General features: G+C 35.8%; 1 protein-coding gene across 1 annotated transcript in view; it reads left to right on the plus strand.

Annotated features, from left to right (window-relative positions):
• Positions 1-21,831, plus strand: part of LOC307149098 (uncharacterized protein) — a gene marked incomplete at its 3' end in the record, with an annotated part of 59,540 nt that overhangs the window by 13,241 nt on the left and 24,468 nt on the right. The window contains exons 5-7 of the mRNA XM_079855166.1: positions 7,710-8,081; positions 8,166-8,222; positions 21,395-21,451. Coding sequence (XP_079711292.1) covers positions 7,710-8,081; positions 8,166-8,222; positions 21,395-21,451 — 486 coding nt within the window. The remainder of the gene's footprint in view (positions 1-7,709; positions 8,082-8,165; positions 8,223-21,394; positions 21,452-21,831) is intronic.

Raw genomic sequence — 21,831 nt, forward strand, 5'->3', positions numbered from 1 at the left:
TTATTTATTATTTATATTATATATAAATTTTAATATTTTATATATAAATAACAAATATTTCTTAAATATATACATGCAAGTGTGTATTTATATATACAAAATAATTTTACACATGACAGTACACACACATAACACACACATATATCACGTAGACACAAACTTTTATTTTGGATGAGATTAATCGCGATTAATCTTTTCCCAGCCCTAATAAAAATATAACACAATACAAAAATAAATGCTATTTAAACATTAATTTTAAGTAACAACATATATTAGGTCATATTTGTAAAACAAAGGGAAACAAACAGAAGAACATTAAGACACACAACATTATTAATATAAATCTACCTAGACAGAATATCAGCTAGTCAGGGGGAGCTAGAGCTGTCAGAGCCTGCTGAACTGCTACTCTTCACGCCAAATGTAGGCCTATAATATGTTCATTTGAAGCATTTCACAGCATCTACCTCTAATGCTTTTTTAACACGTAACCTTTCAGCTCCACCTTTTCTTTACTTCCTCTTGTCATACATGGACAATTATAATTATTATATAAATTATTATAAAATAATTATCAGGTTTAGTGAACAAGTCAGTGCACGATAATAATAGCAAAACAGCGAGCAAAGAAGTCAAAACGACACAGATAGAAGGCTGTTCTGTCACGTCATGTTACCTGAGTGTTCCTTGGCGAATATTTCAATATTAAGTTAACTGAGCGGAGTGGAATAAAGAAAGTGTTTAGCAGGATTGATATTCAAAACGGTAAGCACGCACTGCTTTGTTTACAGTTTGTGTAACTTATCTGCAGCGTCGATTTCTCTTTCTGAATGATGAATATGAATATATCTGCAGAAATAGACCGTTGTCTCATTTACACGTAGACGCAGAACGCGCATTCTAGCTGACAGCCTGCTGTAGTTTTCTCGGTGTGTTCAAGCTTTTTTTCCCGGGACGCGAGAACACAGTTGGCTTTCATCAGCGCTAGTTCATCGGCGTCGGCTTGGTGTGTTCCAGGACGTGAAAGGGGGCGTGTTTCAAGATACGCAATGGATTAGACCAAACTAATAAACAGGGAGGGAGTGCAATCCACTCACAAAACACTTGTCGGCCGCGCCCGCGCGATCAACTCACTCATCCATTTGCGTAGAAAATAAATGTAATGTTTTCCGTCATTTAAAAAAAAGAAATTATATATATATAAATATAGGCTGCCTATATATATATTTGTGTACCGGGTGGGCCGGCCCACTTTGGCCAACGGCCCACCGGGAAAAGTCCCGGTGCTCCAGATGGCCAGTCCGCCCCTGATAACTCAGATTGTATTTGTCAGAAAGAATGGTTTGAAGGCAAGTAAATCATGGGGTAATTTTCATTTAAAAGTGAACTACCCTTTTAACAAAATAAGGGAAGAATATACCTTGTACAATTAAGCAAGGTGTGCTGGGTAGGGTCTCTCTCTGGATATCAGCAGCTGTGGCAGAGGGCTAGGGAATACAAAATGTAAACATTACCAAATGTATTACCAATTACACAACAAATACCAATTACAAATCTATTATTATTTTAATATTCCATACACTCTGCCAGGCAGCCACATATAATTTGAGAAAAACAAAATGGTTAACTTGATTTTAATACTCCTGATAATTTGCTGCCTTCTCTGAAGACAAAGAGAGCAGTGAAAGCCTTTCAACAGAACCCAGGCTCCGAAAAAATATTTAATGACGATGCTGGTTGGAGGTTTAAGTTGCGCACGCGCAGTTTGTTTTATATAAAGACAGATTACATGACTGCTCTTTCACCCTGGTTGGCCAAGCACAAAGTAAAGTATTAACATCTGAACAGATGCTATATTCAGCTTTTATCACAGCTATAGCTAACTTACAGAATTAAATTAAGATACCAGCAGTCATTTAATTGAAGCCCATATTTCAAATAACAATTTAACGTTTGTAAACACAAGCAAACGTTATTTGAAATATGGGCTTTAATTAAATGACAATGCTGGTATCTTCATTTAATTCTGTAAGTATTCAGCGACCGTAAAATCTACAAGCTAACGTTACGTTTATGCTAAGTGTGTAAACCACCACGACTTCAAGACCCCCGATTACAAAACAGCAAAACAGAAGTCCTAATACTTAGCTAACGTTATAACAGCCTGCCCGGTAGCACGTGTAATCAATGCAATAATAATCTAAGCTAAGGAAGCTCACGGGGCTAACGTTAATGCTTATTTTTACAGTCTGTGCTAACATTATTTGAGCTATCGTCATTGTGGTGGTTTTCCATTCACGTTAACAGTTACGTTAATTTACAAGCTCAGCTCGACTCGATTCTACTCACCATGTTTGTTTTTCCATTGTGAATATCTAGTGTCTTGTACCTGATGTGATGTGGTAACTTCCCAGTCAACACGTTGATCTCACAGTGATCTCTCCATATGACCACAATGTGAGTTCACAGTGAGCTAAAAGTGTAACCGCACTGTGCACTCACTGTGTGCTCATATTATGGACATGATGTGAGTCACCCCAGCTAGAAATGTAATTGGACATGGATGGACACAAATTGTAAGTTACCATTAAGGTGATGGGTGTTTGCTTTAGTTGGGCTCTAGACCATTATATGTTTACTTTAATATTTAATGTTGTTTGTCTGCTGTTATTGATTTATAACAGTTAAATGAACAAAGTAAAATGTTATCTTATAGTGCTGGTTATGTTTTGACATAATCATGCTGTGATCTGAAAAAGGAAACTTATTGAGATAGTTTGGTTTAATTTGTTAGCTGCAGTTTAGTGATTCTTCAGCCTATGATTATCAGTACTTTATTTTTAATTCAAAATATTTAATACACATTGTTCTGATCAAAAGATCAGATCTGATCATAAATTCATTTAAAACACAGACATCAATAATCAGCCTGTGAATCTCAACAATGGTGACAATAATAAAGCATGTTGCAGTGGCTGCCACCAATCACAACTCATTAATGGCTCCCATCATGCATTGCGGTATGAATAAATTATGATCTGAATTGTCTATGTAATTTACTTTTCCTAATTGAATATTCTGCTCCTCACCATTGTTGAGATGCATAGACTGAATCTTGACATCTGTGTCTGCCTAAAAGAATTTTTTTTTTACAACTTTTAAGAAATCCTTTATATTATATCTAAAATTCTGGGCATTTATGCAGATTCACTAACCAACAATATAAATCGAAGTCAGAAAGAAGGATTTGAATGAGTTCAGTGATCAAGTTCAAATGATGATTGTCATAACATAACCAACACCATCAGATCACTTGTTTCTTTGTTCAACTGGTGATTATAATTCAGAAACAACAGACAAACAAAATCTAAAGTTAATAATTATATGGGTCTAGAGTCCAACTAAAGCAACCATTGATCGTCATAACGGTAACTTACAATTTGTGATTTTCTCCTTCAGTGATTCTGCTTGTTAACATCAGGTGTCTTCAATAATGTTCAATCATCACTAAATTCAACATGTAAACCTCTTAAACATAATTTCTAAACATCGAAACTTCCCGCTATAACTGTCTAAGAATGTTAGGGGGGATAATGTTCTATCAATGTCATCACTAAACATGTTTGAAATGTTTATAGAGAGTGTTATCCTACCTTTTAGGAGAACATTCTGGTTACAAAAATAAAATTAGCTACAGAAAATATTACAAGAACATAACATAATGCTCTCAAAACATTCATAGAACAATAACATTTCTAGCTGGGATAAGCTCATATTGTGGTCATAGTTTGAGCACACAGTGAGAGCGCTGTGAGGTTACACTTTTAGATCACTGTGAACTCAGATTGCTGACGTTGTGACCACATGGTGACATCACTGTGAGATCATAGTGTTGACTGGGTTAGCCTACCTTTTCCCTTATGGATTGAAGACGCCGCCACTTCAGCGGGGTCAGTTCAATTTATACCGGGAGTGAGCGAGTCGAGTCGGGGCGAGTTGAGCTAACGTTATAGGGATCTAACTTTACTCTAGCCAATGTCACTGAGAAATATACCAAACAAAAAATTGTGAATATCTCGTACCTTACACCTGCATGTGGTTCCTTTTCCGTATGGATTGAGTAAGAAGACACCACTTCACCGCGGTCAGTTCACGTTGTTTTTAGTCGACTCGGGGCGAATGTCACTGAAATATACCAAACGAAACAATCAGCAGCACTCACTCATATCAACGGTATTAATATATCCATATACTTATAAAATAGATTTCGTGTTAACGTTTCATACCTGAGATGTGTTCTTCTTCCAAAAATGTTTGATTCTCTGGTGCCGTTGGCCGCGCAATTTCAAAATTCAAACAGCAACGATCCCACAATGCTATGCGGTGGCTGTAAAATAATGCTTCTACAGTGTACACTGTTAACCCTTGCTGTAAAAAAAGGCCAAATTCTGACAATATCATACCATTTTCCATTAAAACAGTAATATACCGTAGAAAACAAAAATAGCCTACAGGAATATACTGTGAATTAACATTGCTCAAAATCGACACTCAGAGGCTGTTTTCCCAGTCACACCCTATACCCTCATTCACTATTCCCTACATTAGTTCACTTATATAGTCCCCTTGACAAAGTGAATGAAAAGAAGTGAGTGAATTGAGAAACTGATGAACTCCTGATAAGCAGAATCACTGAAGGACAGAGAAACAAGAACAGAAAAAAGAGAAACACAAAAGCTACAATTGACTTCCAGGAACACTGAGTGTGAAACCAGTTTACGATTATTTATTTCATACATGTACAAAAGTTCTTGTTGAGAATTAACAGAGATATAGTTAATAATAATGTTTGTTGTCACCATGATGGAGATCAGTATTTGCTTTAGTTGGTCACTTGTCCCTTGACTACTTACCATTCATCTCTCTCTGGCTGCTATAACAGTGAGTTTATAAAACACATTTGTTATGGCAAGAAAGAGCCAAGAAGAAAATTATCAGGTGTTTTTGGCTTTTGTGATAATGTCACACTCATCCTGGACATGTCTGATTCTCTGATCTTTTCTGTATTTATTCATTGAATTTATGGGTATTTCATATTTAGCATATATCTGTAAATCTACAACATAAAATCAATACTTCTGTAATAAGGCCTTCTGAAGAATATTGTAATCATATAGTGCATTAAAAAACTCCTGCTTGACTCAGACACACACAGACATCAACAATCAGCACATGAATCTCAACAATGGTGACAATCAAAAGTTTCATGTCGCAATGCATGCTGGGTTCCAGGATAATATAAAACTCCCAGCATGCACTGCTGCATGAATAAAAAAATATATATTGCCACCGTTGTTGAGATTCATGTGCTAAATTGTGATATCTCTGTGTTTCTAAAAGACAGTGTAGCTCTGTTTCTCTGGTTATGCATGATGTGTTAAAAAAAATAATCATTGTAATTTATTGTTGTGGTTTCACAGTGGTGGCAATGTAACACTTTTAATTGAGGATGAATTCCTTAGTAAATGAACAGGCGATATGATGATTTTGTCATCATAATCATTATAACCGCAATCATTCATAAACTGTGGCTGTGCACAAGTGTGACTTGCAACAACACAGCTCAAGCAGCAAAAGAAAAACTAATGTTTTAGCATCAGCATCCCAACTAAAGCAAGCACTGATCTCTATCATGGTAACTTCAAACCAAACATTTTCAATTAAACATCTTAATAACAACTTCTGTAGATGTATGAAATAAAGTCATACTGGTTAATAATAAGTGTAATAATGTGTAATGGCTGGAAGTCAGTTGTAGGTCTTGTGTTTCTCTATTTTCTGTTCTAACAGCAGGTGTTCATCACTAATGCTCAACAATCACTTACATATTCTCTTAATTATCTCACTGCAACACTGTCTCAATGTTACTTTTACTCTTTGTAGTGTGGATTTCCCTGTGGGGTTGAAAGGGTTAACAGTGTAAGATAAAAAGACACACCCACAAAATGTATTTTAACAGTAATAAACTGTAAGTTATAAAACAGGTTTATACTGGCAACACTGTTGCCAGTAGTTTACTGTAAAATGTATTTTTTGGGTCACCATTGTGCAGAAGAGTACAGCCTGTGCTTCAGTCCAGCAGAAGATCTACTAACATTGATGATATGCTGTATGTTGCTTTATTTAACAGGCGGTGACTGTGTAGTTGCTGGTCCAGTGGAAATCCCTTTATTTACAAAAGTTTTGTTGTGGTTTCAAATGAAATAAGTTCACAGTAATACTTTGCTCACGTTATTAATGTATTATCATTTTTAGTTAATACATTTAAATGACAGTTGGTCAATTTAAGGCAGTCGGTGTCTGCAAGTGAAATTAGTTAACTCGAGTTTTAGTGCATTTTTACAGTAAAGAACTGCACAATTAACAGTAAATTACTGGCAACAGTGTTGCCAGTATTTTACTGTAAAAAAAACCGGTAAGATCTAACAGTGTAGTTACAATAAAATTACAGGACTGTCCATAAATTTCCCATCATGCATTTGCATTTACAATAAAAACATGAATACAATATGTTGTTGTAAAATTTATTGTAAAAATTACATCAATTGCTAACAGTGTAGACTACAAATGTATGATTTATATGTAAAAAGGAAAGATTTAAAAGCATGATATGTCTCCTTTAAAGCACAGAAGATTTGCAAACAGAAACAAGCAGAGAAACTTTCCAGAGCACATTTTTAAGCAGACTTTGCTTTTACACACACCGCGGAGAATACACACACACACACACACACACACACACACACACACACACACACACACACACACACACACACAGTGGAACATGAGCAGTCACTCTGAGGTTGTGTATCTTCGGAAGTGGAACACACACCTTTTCTTCTTCTTTGTCCTTCAGAGCAGAGGTCCTGTAGCTGACACGAGTCACGACTACACTGCCCTCTATAGGACTGGTGCAGTCGGAGTGCGCATGTGTCGAATCTGTCCATCCTGAGCTTTAGTGGACACTTTTCTGAGCACCTCGTGTCTGATCTCCTCTCAGCTCAAACACTGACTGTCACTGAGTGAACGACAGATCTCTGTCTCTCTCTCAATAGTGCTAGTTTAGAGTCAGACCCGATCAAACCACTGATACAGTGTTGCTGAGGACACGACTTGAATAAAACACTTCACACGCGGTGGAGAAACTCACTTATTTTCTGTAAAATAAAATACTGCTGTTTTAGTCAAATCATTTAGTTTATTTTTATTATTATTATTATTATTTACATATAAAATATTGAGGAAACTGAATGTCAGATTGTTACTTTAATATTAGTTTATGGATTGAAAACCCGGCAATGGTAGTTTTGAAATGGTAATTTTTAGATCAAGAAAATGGAAATAAATTCTTAAAAAATAGTAATAATAATAATTTGTACATGATTATACTGGAATTTAACGTATTTAATTCCAATTTAAAAGATTTTTTTTATTTTTTTTTATTTAAGACGCATTGATGTTTAAATAATCCTATAAATGCATTTGAAAAAATATTGTGGATCGAAATGAATCGCTCTGAATTAGCAAAAGAAGAAGAAGAAAAAAAATAAATGTCTAAAGCTGCACTTCTGGTTAAATTTTAAAAATAACATATTTTTCAGAAACTTGTTAATTTCTTAATATATTTTCATAAGTTAATCTCTCCACAGACCCCTGCTACAACTACACTGTGCTGAACGATACATGGAGATCCATCAATAATACAGCTAACTCCAACTGTGACACGTCTGTCTCCTGGAGCGGCTGGTATCGTCTCTTCATTAACAACACTAGCGCTCATATCCCAGACACGTGTGTTGCTCAGTCCAGCTGTGGCACTGCTATCCCACTGTGGATTCGTGGTGGACACCCAACAGTAACAGATGGAGTCGTCACTCGAGATGTCTGCGGTTACGGGGTCGGTCACACGAGTTACTGCTGCTTGTACGGGTCTTTTCCCATTAAAGTCAAAGCCTGTCCAGACGATTATTATGTCTATGAGCTGGTTAGACCAACTACCTGCAATTCAGCGTACTGTGCAGGTAATTATATTCACATGAGCTCTTTCTACACACTCATGATATTTGTGTCTCTGTTCATTAATCACTATTCATCCAAACTTTCAGACACTGGCAGCATTAACACCAGCCCTACAACTGTCACACCAGTGACCATCTCACCTGGTAATGTTACACACTGAGTGCTGCGTTGGGTTTTAAAATATCAGAAATTGAATTATAGACGATGACGTCACCAGCCCCCTCACATGCTCCAAATTTGCCCAAAATATGCTCAACCGTTTGTGCTGTTTTGTGCCGGTACAATTTATATATAATATTAGACACTGAATGAAAGCGAATTATAGACGGTGACTTCACCAGCCCCCCACCTGCTCCAAATTCACCTCAAACATGCTCAATCATTTGTCTTTGTGTGTGCTGCAAAAAGTATATATATATATATATATATTAGGGCTGTGCGATATATATCGTGAGATTGTTATGCGCATCTCGTCAGTAAAGCCGGTTCCTTGATTAGTAGTAAATCGCCATCACCTGCTTTCAGATGGAGCGGCATTTACTACAAAGAGCCGTAGTTAACTGACAAGCTGAGCCATATCGCATTAATATCGCGGACGTATCGCCAGCGATACTTAATGCGATATGGCTCAGCTTGTCAGTTAACTACGGCTCGTTGTACACAGCAAAAACTCCAGTGTTAAATTAACACTCCTGGGAGTGTATGAGTCCACACTCAAGAGTGTTTAAGTTAATGAGATAATTAAGTGATTAATTTAGTGATGATTGAACATTATTGAAGACTCCTGATGTTAACAAGCAGAATCACTGACTGAAGGAGAAAATCACAAATTGTAAGTTACCATTAAGGTGATGGGTGTTTGCTTTAGTTGGGCTCTAGACCATTATATGTTTACTTTAGATTTTCTTTGGCTGCTGTATCTGAGTTATAACTGACAGATAAACAAAGAAAAAAAAACTGATCTGATGGTGTTGGTTATATTATGACAATCATCATTTGATCTTGATCTCTGAACTCATTAAAATCCTTCTTTCTGACTTCGATTTATGTTGTTGGTTAGTGAATCTGCATAAATGCCCAGCATTTTTTATATAATATAAAGGATTTCTTAAAAGTTGCTTAAAAAAAAAAAATCATTCTTTTAGGCACACACAGATGTCAAGATTCAGTCTATGCATCTCAACAATGGTGAGGAGCAGAATATTCAATTAGGAAAAGTAAATTACATAGACAATTCAGATCATAATTTATTCATACCGCAATGCATGATGGGAGCCATTAATGAGTTGTGATTGGTGGCAGCCACTGCAACATGCTTTATTATTGTCACCATTGTTGAGATTCACAGGCTGATTATTGATGTCTGTGTTTTAAATGAATTTATCTGAATGTCTTTTGATCAGAACAATGTTTATTAAATATTTTGAATTATAAGTAAAGTACTGATACTCATAGGCTGAAGAATCACTAAACTGCTGCTAACAAGTTAAACCAAACTATTTCAAGTTTCATTTTTCAGATCACAGCATGATTATGTCAAAACATACCCAACACTATAAGATAACATTTTACTTTGTTCATTTAACTGTTATAAATCAATAACAGCAGACAAACAACAGTAAATATTAAAGTAAACATATAATGGTCAAGAGCCCAACTAAAGCAAACACCCATCACCTTAATGGTAACTTACAATTTGTGATTTTCTCCTTCAGTGATTCTGCTTGTTAACATCAGGTGTCTTCAATAATGCTCAATCATCACTAAATTAATCACTTAATTATCTCCTCAGCCCTAAATGCTGCTTCATCTGAAAGCAGGTGAAGGCGATTTACTACTAATCAAGGAACCGGCTTTACTGACGAGATGCGCATAACAATCTCACGATATATATCGCACAGCCCTAATATATATATATATATATATATATATATATATATATATATATATACACTCACCTAGAGGATTATTAGGAACACCATACTAATACTGTGTTTGACCCCCTTTCGCCTTCAGAACTGCCTTAATTCTACGTGGCATTGATTCAACAAGGTGCTGAAAGCATTCTTTAGAAATGTTGGCCCATATTGATAGCATCTTGCAGTTGATGGAGATTTGTGGGATGCACATCCAGGGCACGAAGCTCCCGTTCCACCACATCCCAAAGATGCTCTATTGGGTTGAGATCTGGTGACTGTGGGGGCCATTTTAGTACAGTGAACTCATTGTCATGTTCAAGAAACCAATTTGAAATTATTCGAGCTTTGTGACATGGTGCATTATCCTGCTGGAAGTAGCCATCAGAGGATGGGTACATGGTGGTCATAAAGGGATGGACATGGTCAGAAACAGAGGTGGAGAGCCCAGGGGTCAGAAAGTAAAAGTCCTGCCATATATTTATTCCACCCATGAACTCACACAGCAAAAACTCCAGTGTTAAATTAACTCTTCTGGGAGTTTATTTGGCTCCAGACTCAAGAGTGTTAAAGTTAATGAGATAATTTAGTGATTGATTGAGTGATGATTATTGAAGACACCTGATGTTAACAAGCAGAATTACTGAAGGAGAAAATCCCCTTTTTAAGTTACCATTATGGTGATCAGTGTTGGCTTTAGTTGGGCTCTTGACCCTTAAACTAATAACTTTAGATTTTGTTTTAGCTGTTGTATCTGAGTTACAACTCTCAGATGAACAAAGAGAAACGTTGATCAGGTGGTGTTTGTTATGTTTTGTCATAATCATAATTTGACCTGAATCACAAAACTCATTTAGAGAGTTAAGTTTACCTTGTTGATTACAGCAGCCTGTGATTCTAATATTATGCCATGTTAATCATTTTCAATGTAATCAGAAAGATTTCTTGAAAGTTGTTCTGATCAAAAGACTTTGAAAAAATATATTTTTTGGACACACAGACACCAAGAATCAGCCTGTGATTCTCAACAATGGTGACAATAATAAAGCATGTTGCAGTGCATTCTGGGTGCCACCAATCAAAACTCATCCATGGCTCCCATCATGCATTGCGGTATGAATAAATTATGATCTGAATTGTCTTGTTTTCCTAATTGAATATTCTTTTTGTCACCATTGTTGAGATTCAAACACTAAATCTTGATGTCTGTGTGTGCCTTAAAGAAAGATTTTCTTTTTCTTTATCAGAACAACTTTTAAGAAATAATTTGAATTATATTGAAAAATCTGGATCTTAATCTGTAGAATTACTGTGATTTTGTAATGACCAATTTACATTTAAGTTAGAGATTAGGCTCTAAATGAGTTCAGTGATTCAGATCAAATTATGATTATGTTCAAATATAACCAACACCACCTAATCAACTTTTCTTTTTGTTCATCTGGCTGTAATAACTCAGATCAACAGCCAAACAAAATCTAAAGATAATCATTTGAAGGTCAACTGCCCAACTAAAGCCAACACTGATCTCCATAATGGTGACTAAAATTGTGATTTTTCTCCTTCAGTGATTCTGCTTGTTAACATCAGGTGTCTTCAATAATGGTCAATCATCACTCAATCAATCACTTAATTAGCTCATTAACTTTAACACTCTTGAGTCTGGAGCCAAATAAACTCCCAGGAGAGTTCATTTAACACTGGAGTTTTTGCTGTGTGAGTTCATGGGTGGAATAAACATATGGCAGGACTTTTACTTTCTGACCCCTGGACTCTCCACCTCTGGTCAGAAACAATGCTCAGGTAGGCCGTGGCATTTAAACGATGCCCAACTGGCACTAAGGGGCCTAAAGTGTGCCAAGAAAACATCCCCCACACCATTACACCACCACCACCAGCCTGCACCACCAGCCTGCACCACCAGCCTGCACATATATATAGGCTATATATATATATATATATTTTTTTTTTTTTTTTTACAGTAGCTAGTTGAAGTAACAAGGTAAGATCGAAACGGCAAACCAAATCACAGTATTCACTTAGCTGTTATTTATCTTGTGCATTTTCAACTTTTAACGGACACTGTGGATCATGTGTGCAATAACACAAACTCCAAGATAGGCTAAGTGTTTTACTTAGGCCTATATTGTTTTGTTAATAACATATGAACATTGTCATAAATACACGCACCATAATCTGAATTTTTAGCATCATTACTCCAGTCTTCAGTGTTATGAATTTGATGCTCTAACAGCTCTAATGTTCTGCTTAATATTGTTCTTTTTTTTCTGGAAACCAAGATATACAACCATTCAAAGGTTTTGATCAAGTAGTATATAAAAAAATAATAATTTTATTTAGCGAGGACGGATTAAATTAATCAAAAGTGAAAAAATGATCACGGTTTTCACAAAAAATATTAAACATAAAAAAAAACCCCACGCAATATGTATTAAACATTATACAAAATAAGAGCCTTTCTTAACTGAGCAGTGAGCACCAATAATAATTGAGCACAAAATCAATATCTTATGATTTCTAAAGAATAATGTGACAACTGTGTGAAAACTGGAGTAATACAGAAAATTCAGCTTTGACATTACAGGAATAAATTACATTTTAATTATATTAAAACATTCAAATTAGGGCTGGGCGATTTAAATCGCGATATTGTTATGCGCATCTCGTCAGTAAAGCCGGTTCCTTGATTAGTAGTAAATCGCCATCACCTGCTTTCAGATGGAGCGGCATTTACTACAAAGAACCGTAGTTAACTGACAAGCTGAGCCATATCGAAAAAAAAAAAAGAAAAAAAAATTTTTTAGGCACAACCAGACATCAAGATTGAGTGTATGAATCTCAACAATGGTGGCAAACAAAATAAATAAGACAATCCAGATCATAATTTATTCATACTGCAATGCATGATGGGAGCCATGAATGGGTTTTGATTGGTGGCACCCAGAATGCACTGCAGCATGCTTTATTTTTGTCACCATTGTTGAGATTCACAGGCTGAATCTTGATGTCTGTGTGTCCAAATAAACAACTTTTGAACAGAACGTTTAAGAAATATTTTTAATTCTATAAAAGATGCTACAAATCGTATGCTATAAAATCAGTGGGCTGCTGTAATCAACAAGGCAAACCTAACTCTCTAAATTTTAGTTCTCTGTAAGTCACTTTGAATAAAAGTGTCTGCTTAAAGATTAAATGTAAATGAGTTTTGTGATTCAGGTCAATTGATGATTATGTCAAAACATAACCAACACCACCTGATCACCTTTTCTCTTTGTTCATCTGACTGATAATAACTTGGTTACAACAGCAAGACAAAATTTAAAGTCAATAGTTTAAGGGTCAATAGCCCAACTAAAGCCAACACCCATCACCATAATGGTAACTTAAAATTAGATTTTCTCCTTTGGTGATTCTGCTTGTTAACATCAGGTGTCTTCAATAATACTTAATCATCACACAATTAATAACTTAATTATCTCATTAATTTTAACACTCTTCAGTGTTCATTTAACACTCAAATTTTAACACTTTAACCCTTTGAGTGTGGATCAGATAAACTCCCAGGAGAGTTCATTTAACACTGGAGTTTTTGCTGTGTAGGAAAACATTCTCTTAAAACATCCTCAAAATGTTACAGTTAAAACGTTATATCTTAGTTTACATTTTACCTTATACACAGTAAATTCCCTAGTGTTAAATCAACACTGCTCAGAGCACATATGGTCCCACTCTACATGGTGTTAAAGTAACACTGAAGCAGTGTTAAAGTTAATGAGACAATTAAGTGATTAATTTACTGATGATTGAGCATTATTGAAGACACCTGATGTTAACAAGCAGAATCACTGAGGCCATCCTTAAAAATATTCTTGTTTGCCGTAACCCGACCGACCCAGTCAATTTAGGTCCGACCCAATAATTTTTTTTTTTTCCCTTTTAGTCCGACCGACTTGCCGATTGTAAACTTGCGTTAAGACCGACCGATTTTTTTTTTTACTCTTCAAACAACTAATACAAATGCAATAAAATGATATTAATTGTATTTTATTGTGAATAAATAGGCCTACATAGGCTACAAACGTAGGCTACGCTCTTTCTTTTAAATAAAAACCCGTGGTGTCATCTATGATTATAAGGGCTGTGTAGGCTGTAGGCCTATGCGAAATGAAAGCGAAATCGCGACACTCAGATCAACGAAAAATATGTTTTAGTAGGCTAATTCTATGAATTACACTGCGCAAACCAAAAGTAGGCTATTATACCCACCGGATGAAGAGGGATCGGCTCTCCACAGAACATAATTTATAGCCTATTCATTTTATTTTATTTTTAGTGTTCGCATTTATGAGGAAGAAACAATGTTACGGACGTGACCGCTCTGAAAGCGGCAATTAAAACTTCACAGAGATCTCAAACAGGCATTTAAAACACCAAATATTAAGAATGGGCATATTAAGCAAAATAAAATTCGATGATTGATCGAAAATTGTATCTCTCCCCCCACATGCTCACCGGCAACGCTCCGACAGTAAATTTCTCTGTAGGCTACTGTCTAGGCCTGTGTTGTCATTAAAAAACGATTTAGTTTCATATTCATGTTTAAATAAAATAATATTTATTTTTTAAATTTCATGTTGATTATATGAAAAGTGAATAGCATGAATAAGATAAGATGATCCCGAAAATATCGGAAGACAAATGGAGTGGGCAGACATGATTTTAACCACTTCATTAAGTTTGTTTTTGTAGAAAGTCTGTCTTTAAAGTGAATTTCGTTTTGTATTAATTGTATCTTAATTTTGATCAATGTTTCATCAACCAATTTCCTGTATTTAATAAGAGGTAGGCTAAATAAGGCAATATAAATTCAGGACACGGAGTCGCCGGCGCGTGAACTGGAGCTGGTCTCTTAAATGAACCGAAACTCAGCGTATAAGCTACTTGCCTCACAGACCTGAGACATATATATAGGCCTTTATATAAAAAAGCATGAAATGTACACTTTTAAACAAAACAGTTCAAAACGAAAGAAAACAGACTGCTCTCTGCTTATGTAATGAAATGTGCATTTCTCTCTGGCGCGTTCACTAGGCTACTGCGAAGATCGCGTCAGCATCGTCAACTTCATCTTTGACACAGAAAACACTTGTTTATTAATAAACAATTGAAATGTCTCCTTGATATATTTGACATACTAATAATCATCACTTTTCCCAATTCTGACAGCTTAGGCGCGTTATTGGCAGCGCTCCCGTTACATGAATAGGCCTATAATATTACCGCTATAATATTATTCTTTGGTGTTCAGTTTATACAGGTTTTCTAATTGTTATTTAATATATATATATATACTTGGCACGAAGTTCTGGAAAACTGTCAGTGAAGTCCCGATATGCAAATTTGACCAAAATTGTACATTTTTTTTTTACATCGAATCTCGAAAAAAAAAAATATAGACCGACCAACCAACCTTTTTTTTTTTTTTTTTTGCTGTTACGGCAAACCAAGATATTTTTAAGGATGGCCTGAAAATCACAATTTGTAAGTTACCATTAAGGTGATGGGTGTTTGCATTAGTTGGGCTCTTGACCCTTACTGTATATTATTAACTTTAGACTTTGTTTGTCTGCTGTTATTGATTTATATCAGTCAAATAAACAAAGAAAAAGTGTGATCTGATAGTGTTGGTTTTGTTTTGACATAATCATGCCGTGATCTGATAAATGAAACTTATTGAGATAGTTTGGTGTAACTTGTTAGCATGAGCTTTGTGATTCTATAGCATATGATTATCAGCATTTTTCTTATAATCCAATATATTTAATAAGCATTGTTCTGATCAAAATAGTGATGTTACGTTCGTGAACGAATCGTTCTTTTTGAACGAATCCTTTAGGTGACCGAATCGTTCTCGTTCACGGAATCCATTGACTCATATTACTCGTTCACTGAAATGTGAAATCCCTCCCTCCACAGCAACGCGGCGCTATTAGCAGCGCATGTGCAGCTCAGTGAACCGGTGTTTTCAACCTGTCAAAGAATGAACCTCGAGCCGATAGCGTTCGAGTATGAGATGTGACGGAGCATGTGATTTGTTGGATGTAGTGAACGAATACGCCCTTCACTGACTGTGACCGAGTTGCTTTTGAGTCTGAACCATAGGTCTAACGAGAGAGAGATCTTATCGTTTGTGAACGAGTTGAACGAACTGGTAGGCCTACATGTCGTTCATGAACGAAAATATCCAGTTGTTTGAACGATAATGATGGCGAACCCACAGTCTATGTGGCGAACCGATAGAGCTAGGTTTGTGTAGTTAGCATGTTTGCATCAAAGAAAGAAATGTACACTTTACCATTGTAATGAAAACAGGTTAATAAGCTAATGGTTAAATATAACAAAGACAAATTAACATCGTCATTTTTTACTTGGTTTGAGCTAGGGCTGGGCGATTTAAATCGCTATATTGTCATGCGCATCTCGTCAGTAAAGCCGGTTCCTTGATTAGTAGTAAATCGCCTTCACCTGCTTTCAGATGGAGCGGCATTTACTACAAAGAACCGTAGTTAACTGACAAGCTGAGCCATATCGCATTAATATCGCGGACGTATCGTATTGCTCTTTGTACACAGCAAAAACTCCAGTGTTAAATTAACACTCCTGGGAGTGTATGAGTCCACACTCAAGAGTGTTTAAGTTAATGAGATAATCAAGTGATTAATTTAGTGATGAATGAACATTATTGAAGACACCTGATGTTAACAAGCAGAATCACTGATGGAGAAAATCACAAATTGTAAGTTACCGTTATGACGATCAATGGTTGCTTTAGTTGGACTCTTGACCCATATATTATTAACTTTAGATTTTGTTTGTCTGTTGTTTCTGATTTATAATCACCATTGAACAAAGAAAAAAGTGATCTGATGGTGTTGGTTATGTTATGACAATCATCATTTGAACTTGATCACTGAACTCATTAAAATCCTTCTTTCTGACTTTGATTTATGTTGTTGGTTAGTGAATCTGCATAAATGCCCAGAATTTTTGATATAATATAAAGGATTTCTTAAAAAAAAAAAAAAATAATAATAATATTTTAGGCACACACAGATGTCAAGATTCAGTCTATGCATCTCAACAATGGTGAGGAGCAGAATATTCAATTAGGAAAAGTAAATTACATAGACAATTCAGATCATAATTTATTCATACCGCAATGCATGATGGGAGCCATTAATGAGTTGTGATTGGTGACAGCCACTGCAACATGCTTTATTATTGTCACCATTGTTGAGATTCACAGGCTGATTATTGATGTCTGTGTTTTAAATGAATTTATCTGAATTTCTTTTGATCAGAACAATGTTTATTAAATATGTTGATTTATAAGTACTGATAATCATAGGCTGAAAAATCACTAAACTGCTGCTAACAAGTAAAACCAAACTATCTCAATAAGTTTCCTTTTTCAGATCACAGCATTATTGTCAAAACATAACCAACACTATAAGATATCATTTTACTTTGTTCATTTAACTGTTATAAATCAATAACAGCAGACAAACAACAGTAAATATTAAAGTAAACATATAATGGTCTAGAGCCCAACTAAAGCAAACACCCATCACCTTAATGGTAACTTACAATTTGTGATTTTCTTCTTCAGTGATTCTGCTTGTTAACATCAGGTGTCTTCAATAATGCTCAATCATCACTAAATTAATCACTTAATTATCTCCTCAGCCCTAAATGCCTCTTCATCTGAAAGCAGGTGATGGTGATTTACTACTAATCAAGGAACCGGCTTTACTGATGAGATGCGCATAACAATATCGCAATTTAAATCGCCCAGCCCTTGTTTGAGCTAAGGGGGGTGCACTTGACTGTTTACTTTTTTTTAATTTACACTTCGTTACCTGCTTTTCTTATATTTTGTTTGTGTGTTTTAGTCTTAGTTTTGTGGTATTTTGCACTTTGAACAATTTACTTGACTACTTGTATTCATTTTGTATTATCAAAAATGAATTCATTACGTTGTCATATGCACTTCTCTAAAAACTAAAACAAACCAAAAAAATATGACAGTATTGGTTAGGTCTCATTTGCGTAACGTCAGCAAATAGCATTTCAGTTCGGGCTGAGAAGGGGCATGCTTGGTTGGATCTACTGAATGAACATCACTGACTGAGATCGCTCTGTTTTTAGTCTGAACGAGAGAGAGATCTCGTTCGTGAACGAATTGAACTAACTGGTACTTTCGTTCGTGAATGAGAGTACTGGGTAGATCGGTTATTTAGCATGTGATTCAATCTCATTCAAAGCGCAGTTATAGGTGTGCACATATAATTGCTTATATTCATATTCAACATACAGAACATCAACGTTTAATATAATCCCAGATTTATGAATGTGTATGTCTGACTAAACAATTAAAATGTTAATTATGCAAGAAAACCTTGGTTTGGTCATCTGAACCACTTATTTAGACTTATGTTATTAATTTAGTAAATAAGGCACACATTTTAACAAACCCAAATCATTTTCTTTGTAAGAAGTAAATACGTTTGTTAAAACATAGCATAAAATACACTCTTTTTCACCACCTGCTGCAGTATTTATGTAATATGAAGAAATTATCACTGAACAAATAATTTTGGTGACCGAACTGAAAATGAATGAGTCTCTGGAAAGAATCAAAATTTCCACCACTAGATCAAAAGACTTTCAAATGTATTAATTTAGAAACACAGACATCAATAATCAGCCTGTGAATCTCAACAATGGTGACAATAATAAAGCATGTTGCAGTGGCTGCCACCAATCACAACCCATTAATGGCTCCCATCATGCATTGCGGTATGAATAAATTATGATCTGAATTGTCTATGTAATTTACTTTTCCTAATTGAATATTCTGCTCGTCACCATTGTTGAGATGCATAGACTGAATCTTTATGTCTGTGTGTGCCTAAAAGAAACATAAAAAAAAAAAAAGTTTTTTAAGAAATCCTTAATATTATATCTAAAATTCTGGATATTTATGCAGAAACATAGTTATGCTGTGATCAACAACATAAATCAAAAACACCATCAGATCACTTTTTTTCTTTGTTCATCTGGCACAATCAAACCTACAACAATCAAACAAAATCTAAAGTTAATAATATAAGGGTCAATAGCCCAACTAATGCAAACACCCATCACCATAACGTTGCTTACAATTTGAGATTTTCTCCTTCAGTGATTCTGCTTGTTATCATCAGGTGTCTTCAATAATGATCAATCATCACTTAATTGTCTCATTAACTTTAACACTGCTTCAGTGTTACTTTAACACCATGTAGAGTGGGACCATATGTGCTCTGAGCAGTGTTAATTTAACACTGGGGAATTTACTGTGTAGAAACATTATTTGAAATGAGAAAACATCCTTAAAACATTCTTTGAACATTACATTCAAATGTTTTTTTTAAAACATTAACAAAACTTGTAGGGAATGTTAGCCAATGTTCTGAGAACGTTCCCTGCTAGCTGGGACATCTTCAAATCACTATTATTTGAAGTTAACATTATAATTCAATTTCTGATATTTTAAAACCCAACGCAGCACAAATGAAAATTTTACCGGCACAAGCCAGCACAAACGAAGCACAAACGAACAAGACTATTTTGGGTGAATTTGGAGCATGTGGGGGGGCTGAGTGACCTCAGAATGAACTAAACGGAGCACAAACGATTGAGCATAGTTTAACAACGTTTTGCGTTGTGTGGGGGGCCAACTTCACGCAGGTAATGCAAAGCATAACTATTATAAAGCAGGTTATGTTTGGTGTTCTGTCTGCTGCATACTGACCTCTGTGTGGGAGACTGTGTATATGTGTGCTGGCTTCAACAGGGACACTGTATTTCCCTCTACTGCAGAACATACAGTCAGCCATATTTAAAACTAAAAAGTAGTAATGTATTGCACACGTACCCAGTGTTACTTGCTTAGAGGAGCCAGCACCAGGGTCAGATTGTAAAGCACCTGTAATCCCATCCATAATCGGCCGTCCCTTATTGCCTACTCAGAGCCAACTCCTCCGCCAGTGTATTCTGGTTTTCTGAATTTAACTCTATTTCTGTTTGCTGCAAACAAGTGTTTGTGATAAAATGTTCACAAAAGTAATAAAAGGTTGTGGTAAATACTCACCACTTTGAAATATATTTTTATATTTTGTCTTTATCTGCTGCCAAGAACATTTGGAGTTGGGGTTGCATCTAAAAATCAATGAATATTAATCTTTCTTAGTACATACATGCACATTTTTTATGTATTATAAAAATAGGCTATTGGCTATATAACACATATAGACACATACATATATACATACAAAATTTTACATAAATATAGAACGTATTTGTTTAACTTACGCATTAACAATCAGCAATCTTTCTCCAACAGTCTTCTCTTGCTTTGGCAGCAGAGACCGTATTGTTTCAAGCTTGAAATACATATTTAAATTCATCGTAATTATGAATGATTATCTCTTGCTCCTCCGCGGAAAAATATATCGCTCTCGCTCTACCCGCGATTGGTTGTTCAGTGTCGACGTCACTCTTTTATGTGCACGCGCGCGTGGAGTAATCATAGCTTAAGATCAAAGCCTGAGTTGACAGAGAAAGTTGATGAGCTGCATCATGGTACCAATAAAGCCTGATTGCATCGGTTTGGTTTTGTCAACTCAAAACTAATCCTGTAACCCCGAGTTTGTTCAGCTACCTTCATGGTACAGGCCCCTGGTGTTTTCATAATGTTTTTATATATTTAATTTATAATATAATATATGCATAATACAGTATATATAATGTGTTTTCATGAACATATTTATATTTAGACTATGACTGCATACTGGTGTTTTCATAAGTTTATCTCTCTGCAGACCCCTGCTACAACTACACTGTGCTGAACAATACATGGAGATCCATCAATAATACAGATACTTCAGTCATAAACTGTGACTACTATGGCTCCTGGAGCGGCTGGTATCGTCTCTTCATTAACAACACTAGCGCTCATATCCCAAACACGTGTGTTGCTCCGTTGCGCTGTGGCAATAATTTTATCTCACTGTGGATACGTGGTGGACACCCAACAGTAACAGATGGAGTCGTCACTCGAGATGTCTGCGGGTACGCTGGGAGTTACTGCTGCTATCACGGGTCTTTTCCCATTAAAGTCAAAGCCTGTCCAGACGATTATTATGTCTATGAGCTGGTTAGACCAACTGTCCATTCAGCGTACTGTGCAGGTAATTATATTCACATGAGCTCTTTCTACACACTCATGATATTTGTGTCTCTGTTCATTAATCACTATTCATCCAAACTTTCAGACACTGGCAGCATTAACACCAGCCCTACAACTGTCACACCAGTGACCATCTCACCTGGTAATGTTACACACTGAGTTGATCGTAGAACAACTGACACAATACTGATCAACTTAGGCTTACGATGCTTTTAGGAAACGCCACTCTGTATCATTGGATAAGTGCGTGTGTCAGAAGAATAAAATACTTAATCTACCAGTAAAATACATTGTAAAAAAAACAGTAACACCCAACAGTAACAGATGGAGTCGTCACTCGAGATGTCTGCGGTAACGCTCGAGATGTCTGCGGTAACAGTTACTGCTGCTTGTACGGGTCTTTTCCCACCAGAGGTGGGTAATCCAGGGGCCAAAGAGTAAAAGTCTTTTCCATATGTTTATTCCACCCATAAACTCAGTCATCTGATTTCACTAATTAGTTCTCTCTCCTGCTGAATTAGC

Source organism: Squalius cephalus, assembly GCF_949319135.1.
Source record: "Squalius cephalus genome assembly, chromosome: 2".
Taxonomy (NCBI): domain Eukaryota; kingdom Metazoa; phylum Chordata; class Actinopteri; order Cypriniformes; family Leuciscidae; genus Squalius; species Squalius cephalus.